At 31.2% G+C, this 7,658-nt stretch overlaps 1 protein-coding gene across 1 annotated transcript; it reads right to left on the bottom strand.

Moving 5' to 3' along the window:
- Positions 1-1,327: 1,327 nt before the first annotated feature.
- On the bottom strand, positions 1,328-5,848 carry LOC145008237 (protein NUCLEAR FUSION DEFECTIVE 4-like). Its single transcript, XM_078966861.1, has 3 exons — positions 5,423-5,848; positions 4,374-5,227; positions 1,328-2,156 (listed from the first exon to the last, which is right to left on the bottom strand). Exons 1-3 carry the CDS (start codon positions 5,750-5,752, stop codon positions 1,679-1,681), a joined length of 1,662 nt encoding a protein of 553 aa, XP_078822987.1. The 5' UTR covers positions 5,753-5,848; the 3' UTR covers positions 1,328-1,678.
- Between the last annotated feature and the right edge of the window lie 1,810 nt (positions 5,849-7,658).

The following is a 7,658-nucleotide window of genomic DNA, read 5'->3' as shown; positions in this document are numbered from 1 at the left end:
TGAAAATCTTTGGGACCATTTTTCCTCGCAAATGGTTTACTATACTTAATAAGATTTTTCATAAAACTTTACATGTTTTTCCACTTTGAATCTCATTATTTAGGGCATATTTGACACTGAGATTGAAATCTTTTAGCTTTTAGCTTTTAACAAAAAAACTCGATTTAAACAAAAAACTTTGTATTGGAGTACGAACATTAAATTTTTAGTTTAAAAAAAAAATCAAAATCTAAAAGCTACTGATGCAGCGTTTAAGAAAAAACAATTGAACTTTTTAATCCATTTACATAATTGCCCTTAAAAATATATTTACATAATTATCTTTATTAAACCATGATCATTTCATGTAATTTAGACATTTCAAAAACTTCCAACTAATTTTTTTAAACATTTATATAGCAAATAAAATCTATATATTCAAGCTATCAAGTACCCGTACTACCAATTATTTTTGACAGACACACCTTTTATGTTGCTTGAATTGAAAAAGTAACCGAAAAAATTCCCAAATCAATGAATATATATACAACCATTAAAACTATTAAAATCCAAATAAAATAATTTTCAAACTGAGATTTATAATGTGTATAATGATATTCAAGCAATTCAAAATAAAGTAATTTTTAATATAATAAACTTTATAAAGTTTTATACACGTTCGATTTTTTTTTTCGAAGAGAAGCAATTAAACCCAAATATAAAGTGAGCTAAGAGTATCTTTAATGTTTAATCTCATAAAGACTTATTACTTTTGTTATATCATTAAAAATTTATAAAAAATCATATTTGTTTTTTTTTTTTAATAAAAAACACAAGAACCCAGTTAATTCTTGCATCTTAGTTTGATCATTTTAACAGGTCACTTACACATGTGGGATCCACATTGAAAGCACTCTTGACATGGCAGGCAGCTAAAACGTGGCATGCCACATAGCTCCTTCCTTATTTATAAATAATTCGGATTTTTTAAGAATGTAGGGAAGGAGATTAAAACCTGCATCTCTCCTCCCACTAAAGACATTAACTTACCAGTTGAGCAAAAACCATTTATATATATATATATATATATATATATATATATATATATATATATATATATATATATATATATATATATATATATATATATATATATATATATATATGATGTATGTTTATTTTTATTTTTTCATTAAATCAATTGATTAACTAATAAAATAAATATATAATATCTAAATATCATTGGATATAAAATACGAATGTTAACTAATGTAGGGAATTAATGTGACAAACAACTGAAATCAAATTAAATAAATTAGTAGATAATAAGTATTTGAAGTGATATACATGAGATTGAATGTCTATAGTTTAATAGAATGAAAGTGAATGTCTAGTTGGTTGACATTTATGTTTTATGCATAATGGAATTACACCTTGATGTTCAATAGATACAAAGTTTCATTTCGATTGAACAGTTTAATTGAAAAAAAAAAAGGAAATTACCTTTTTTTTATACATAATCAAAAGAATAGACATAGGTATCCAACTACTAAAATCTACTAACCAGTTTTACATTTGCAAACATAAAAAAAGTGGAATGCACCTTAAAACCAATACCAAATCTACTTTTTTAATTATAAACTTGAAGAGTGTCACCGGGAATTAATACTTCCCATCAACCCTCCACCTCCTGCCGCCATCACCGCCCACCAGCTGCCGCCATCGACTTCTTCGACTTCCTACTCATGTAAATCCTCGAATACAAACCTTTAGTTCTAATCGCCAACCACACATCCAAAGTGAACCCAACCACACACGCGAAAGCCATCACAATAAACACAAGACGGTAGCAATGCGCCCCAATGCAGGTGTTGCCGCCACCGGTGGTAGCGGTAGCCTCCGCGTCATACAAGAATCCGGCGAGCAGACCGGAGAACAAGAAGGAGCCGAGCGGGAGGTTGAGTATCAGGAGGTTGTAAATTAAACCGTAACATTTGAGACCGAACAGTTCAGATGCAGTTGGGACCGTTACAGCTAACCGCACCCCGTAGCAGATCCCAACCACAATCGAACCGATGTAGAGTGAGCCGGGCATGGCTATGGCCATAAGAACGTAACCAACCGCCATTAGAATTTGAGATGCTGCGTTCCATAAAGGTCGTGGCGTTCCGGCTTTTCTATAATTAGTAAAAAAAAATATTTAAATATTTTTTATCAAAAAAAATTTCATTTATAAAGGTCGTGGTGTTCCGGCTTTTCTATAATTAGTAAAAAATATATTTAAACATTTTTTATCGAAAAAAAATTTCATTTATATATTTCTTGTAACATCGTTTCTCGTTTTTTAATATTTTTTTTTATTATGGCGTTGTAATGTCAACTTTTTATTTGTACTTAGTTTTTTTTTTTGTGGTCCCGATAATATCCACAACCATACAAGTGCCACATTAGACAAGACGTAGGATAAGTAGCAATAATATATATGGTTCCTAAAAGATGAAATAACATATTTAACGTTACATATATAGCTTTTCATAATATGAAAGAAAGGGACAAAGAGTTAAAAGAGTTTGCCAACATCATGACTAATAAAAGCCTTGCAAAGCAAACCAAAAAAGTTTCTAAGTAAAGACATAACACCAAAAAAGCATCCCAACAAGATTGACTTCCACGATGATCTCTCTTACGCGTTTTTTATTATTTAATTAATGTACTTACTTAATATAGAAAGGGAAGAAGGTTTTTTTTTTTTTTTTTTTTTGCATTGAATCTTAAGTTTTACGAATTTTACGTGATTTAATTTTCCATGCACTCAACGAGAATTAAAACGGATACGTGACGTTTGGGACTAACTAAAGGCTAACGAAACCATTGGGTCAAGTAATCTTTATGTCGCTATACAAAATAATGTTATGATCAAACATTTGTGACATACATTTTAAATAGGTGACATTTTTATGGTTATAAAGATGGAATAGACCAAACGCCCATAAAGTGATAGTGGGTCATAAACAAAGAAAAACCACATGCATATGAAAATATCTAGTGAACACCAATATTTTTAACATATAATGCACTAAAGGCTTTATGTTATAGAAATTTCTTGGAAATTGCAAAGAAAGAGACTAATTATAAATTAAAAAAGAATAAGTTAAACTTAACGTTGTGAGGTCGTCATGATTAAAGAATTATGGATTTTAGAGTTGAATCTTAAAAGAATATACTTTACTTAATACCATTTAAATCTTTAACAAGTGGATGCTAAAAAGCGAGTTATGACTTGCTAATTTGACTATGACATCATATAAAGATATATTTATTTTAATCATCATATCATATTATTTCGTTAAACAATACAAAAAAAAAAAAAAAAAAAAGCACATCATATATTCATATTCCTCCTACGATGGCTAATTCGGTTCTAATAAAAAAATAAGCATAGTTTCTAGTTTTCTAGCATGCTTACTTGTATAATTTATTAAAAGTAGCATATAATCTTAATGAAAGAAAGATATTTTTCGAATTAAAGTCGTCATTTTCATAAAAAGTGATCAAGAGATGGACTTTAATGCTTTGGATTTATTTTTGGAACCGGTAACTTTTATTAAACAAAACCCATAATGGAATAGACATGACCCCATGATTTTGATGAATCGTTTTCATCTTAAAAATATCAACATATCATAATGTTTATGTTTATGTTAGCAATGTCAATGTGATAAATACATTTTTTTTTAAAAATAACTAGTTCATTGATTAAAGGGCTTTATAGAAAGATTTGTCGGTTTTGTCTCTCTAATAATTTTTTGTTCATTAATATCTAAGATTTTTTTTTTTAAAATTATTATTATTATTCTTTTTTGTTAGCGGCAGTTTTTACAAGTAGCTCAAAGTTTGCAAAAAAATCCTTGTATTTATAAAACTCTTGCATTATTAGACCTAGTATTTTAAAAAAAGAAAATGTATTTATACGATGTTTAGTTAAACTTTTTTTCTTATATAAAAACATTTTTTTTGTAATATGAAAAAGAAAAATATAAATGCTAACCTAGTGTTATTATAGGTAACAAAGCACAAATTGAAAAAAATTAAGCAAATTTTAGACATTAACTAACAAAAAATCATCACAAGACAAAACTGATAACACTTGTATAACTTAAGGACTTTTATGTAAAAAGTCCTTAATTTACCAACTGTAAAATTATAATTTATATTGTTTTGACCTTTTTTCACATAATCAGTTTCGGTATATTTATGTGAGAACAAATCAATTTAAGACTTAAGTTATTTTTATAAGTTAATATTTTTAATAGTAGATTTATAATTAGATTTAGTTTAATAATTATGATTTGAAAAATGGAAGTGAGAGAAGGGTGGTGGATCAAGAAACTTACTTGATGAAATACTCCGAAATCGACCCGGATCCGATCCGACCGAAAAAGCCCCAAATACTTGTCAGCGAAACGAATATTGACACGTCAGCGTACCCGAGAGCCAGACCCATTTGACCCATATTGTTCTGAACTGCAAGACCCGTTCCTACCCCACAGAGAAACGATACGAACAAAATCCAAAAATCTACGGTTTGCAACGCCTCAAACACCGTGTGTTCTTCTCCGATAACCGGTGGCATCTTTTCCACCACCGTTAACGCTGCCTTTGACTCATCTACCACCGCCGCCACAGTCTCGGTGGTTTGTTCTTCTTGCTGTGTAAGCAAAGGTTCGGTTGTTGTGTTTGCAGTTGCTTCTACGTCTAGGGTTTTGTGGTTTGAACGGATTAGGTTTTGAATCGCGAGGTACACCGGAACTGATAAAGGAGAAGCTAAAAGGACGAGTAAAAGGATGCAAAATGCTCGTGAGAGTGAAAGGCCATGTTCTCCGGTGATGTCGAAGATTAGTAAGTAAACAGCGATGAAGACGGCGAGGACGTTGAATATAGCGAAGTAACGAGTTTCGGATTTTTCTTCCGCGGCGGTGGAGGACGGTGGAATTTCACGGAGGAAGACGATGGCGAAGAGACAGACGACAAAGGGAACGACAGTTAGCATGAGGAGAAAACGTGCTGGATCGTTGTTGAAGAGAGCTGTACATATATCAGTGAAGATTGCAGTGCTTAATCCGACGTAACCTTTAAGGATTCCGGAAACTGGACCTCTGTTCTTCCGGAAATTGCGAATGCAAGTTACTAAAATCGCAGTGTTCATCCATGTCGTACTGTTTCCTCCCATACACAAAAATATGCACATCTGTTTTTAAACACAAAATTAATCAAACGCAAATCAACAGTTCGACAAAATGCATGACTTGAAGTCTTGAACACTGTTATATCTTTACTGTTTAACGATATGTACGTGAGGTTTTAGAAAGAATACAAATTAAATCAAACGCACACCAACTGTTCGACGGAATGCTAGACCAGAAAAAGTACTATTTATAATTACCTGCCAGTAAGGAAGAGGTTGGATTCTCTGGCTAACGACGAGCCATTGGACGCCATAACCAATGAAACCTTCAATTGAACCAATGAGAAGGAGGGCGGAAGGTGATATACGGTCGGAGGCAAGACCAGCGAGGATCCCAAACGCTTTTCCGACGTCTTTAGCGACGGAGAGATTATTGAGTTGGAGCTGAGTGAGTGCCATTAGAGACTTAAGGGCGTCGGAATAGTTTGAGAAGGTGTAATTATTACCAGATATGGCTTGAACCCACACGGCGGTGACAAAGCCCATCCATTTTCCGGCGGGTGATGTCGGAGATAACAGGTAACCCATTTGGGGGTTTTTGGAGGATTTACAAGTGGAATAATACGTGGGAAGAGAAAACCGATATTAGGGATCTCTGATTGTACGGAGGTATTCGTTGAAATCATGTGGGAATTTATACAAAAAGTGGATCTAAAAAAAAGAATAAAATATAAAAATATTCGAGTTTTTTTTTTTAATCGGCGCAGCCGACAACAAAAAATGAGATAATTAGTCGTCGGACATTTTTTAGTTGTTGCAAATTGTGGTCTAAAACACGCTGTATACCAAAACTGCATGCGGAATGTACAACAATCGATGCATGCGATACAACTTCTCTTCCTTTATAGAATAACAAAAACTGTGTAAAAGTAAACAGGGACGTATTTTTAATGCATATCTAATGTCGTAAAAATAAATATATTTTATATTTTTATGCATATCTGCGTCCAAACAAATATAGATAAGTACAGATGACAGAAATAGCAAATGATATAGCTTTGCTAAAATCAATCGTGATGTATGTTTAATTCGTTAACGGATATATGTCTTTTAGATATATTATATAATAATATTTTTATGAAAGATCTATACATTTTTTTTCTATTTATCCTGTTGTTCATTAGACCAACAAGTATCAAAATCAAAAAGAAGATTAAGAGAACATAATCTTAAATGAATAAGATAACTAGAAAGAAAAAATAGATAATACAGTATATAGTTTTTCATAACATAAATAAATAGATATGTATTAATTAGTTAAGTTATTATGGTTTACTTCATAAGGAAAGTTCACGTTCAACGATTTATAATCTTTTATCACTAATTATGGACGGATCATGTATCTAAAAAGACAAAAATAGAATCACTGAGTAATTGTTTGCACACCGTTTTACAGCTTCTAAGATGTTATGGGCTCCAAAACCTCAATATATTGTTAACAATTGGTTTTGACATTGACATCATATGTTTGCTTAGATTTATTTATATAATTTAATTGAGATTCGAAGTTTTGTTTGATAATATAATCAAATTAATGTTTAAAAATAATTGGGATGCAAAAAATAAATTAAAAGTAAGATACTACTGAAATTATAAAAACTAGTAAACATCTAGGAAAAATTGAAATCAATTACAAAGTAATAGCCAATAAGGGGTTTTGTAAACCACCAAACCCAAACTTTGAGCTTGTGATTTCTATATACAAATCAATTATAGTAATGCAACCCTACACCATAGAAAAATGTATCTTAGTGAAAGTTCATCACGAAGTCACCATTAAGATAATTTAAAGTTGTCTGTTTGGCATTAGAGATGGAAAGGGGATCAACCGTAGGGCGAATTCCTTTAGGGGCCATAGGACCATGGCCTCCCTTATTTTTTGCCTTATAATATCAAAAAATTCTAAATCAAATTATTAATTTAAGGTAAATACTACTATTGGTCCTTGAGGATTTAGAAAAGGTTAAAAGAGAAGATAACGTATCTATTATAACAGTTCTCTAGAACTATAGAATAAAATTTAAATTTAAAATTATTAATATAAGACTAAATAAGTATTTTCGGTCATAAATGCGAATATGACAATAAAGTTGTAAAGAGCGATCATGTGTTTTAAAGATCAGTTACAACTAAAGAGATAAACAGGAGGCAAAATAGGAGGAGAGAAGTTGCAGAAAAAAGAAGATCGTGAAAGTTCAAAGAGAAAAAATATCTTCAAAAAGTTAAAAAGAAAACTGAGATACAAGGTATGAAAGAAGCATCAGTTGCGTTGCCGAAGAGTATCGTTTCTGCCCTATTTCACCCTTGTTGTCGCTTTGCCTCACCCACCCACCGCCTACATGTATACATTCTTCTTCTCAGTTTGTGGTTATCTTCTTTTTGTTTTTGAGACTTAAAACATATATATATATATATATATATATATATATATATA

The sequence above is a fragment of the Lactuca saligna genome, chromosome 8 (genome assembly GCF_052625555.1).
Source record: "Lactuca saligna cultivar CGN05327 chromosome 8, ASM5262555v1, whole genome shotgun sequence".
NCBI classification, from domain to species: Eukaryota; Viridiplantae; Streptophyta; class Magnoliopsida; order Asterales; family Asteraceae; genus Lactuca; species Lactuca saligna.
The sequence above is the reverse complement of the archived record's forward strand: the minus strand, read 5'-3'. Positions and strand labels throughout refer to the sequence as shown.

Bases quoted from the DNA above. Each gene is read 5' to 3' on its own strand.
- LOC145008237 (XM_078966861.1), bottom strand. From the start codon at position 5,752: ATGGGTTACCTGTTATCTCCGACATCACCCGCCGGAAAATGGATGGGC. The intron at 5,228-5,422 runs GTAATTATAAAT...GTTTAAAAACAG, and splicing joins AACCTCTTCCTTACTGGCAG to ATGTGCATATTTTTGTGTAT. The intron at 2,157-4,373 runs GTAAGTTTCTTG...TACTAATTATAG, and splicing joins ATTTCGGAGTATTTCATCAA to AAAAGCCGGAACGCCACGAC.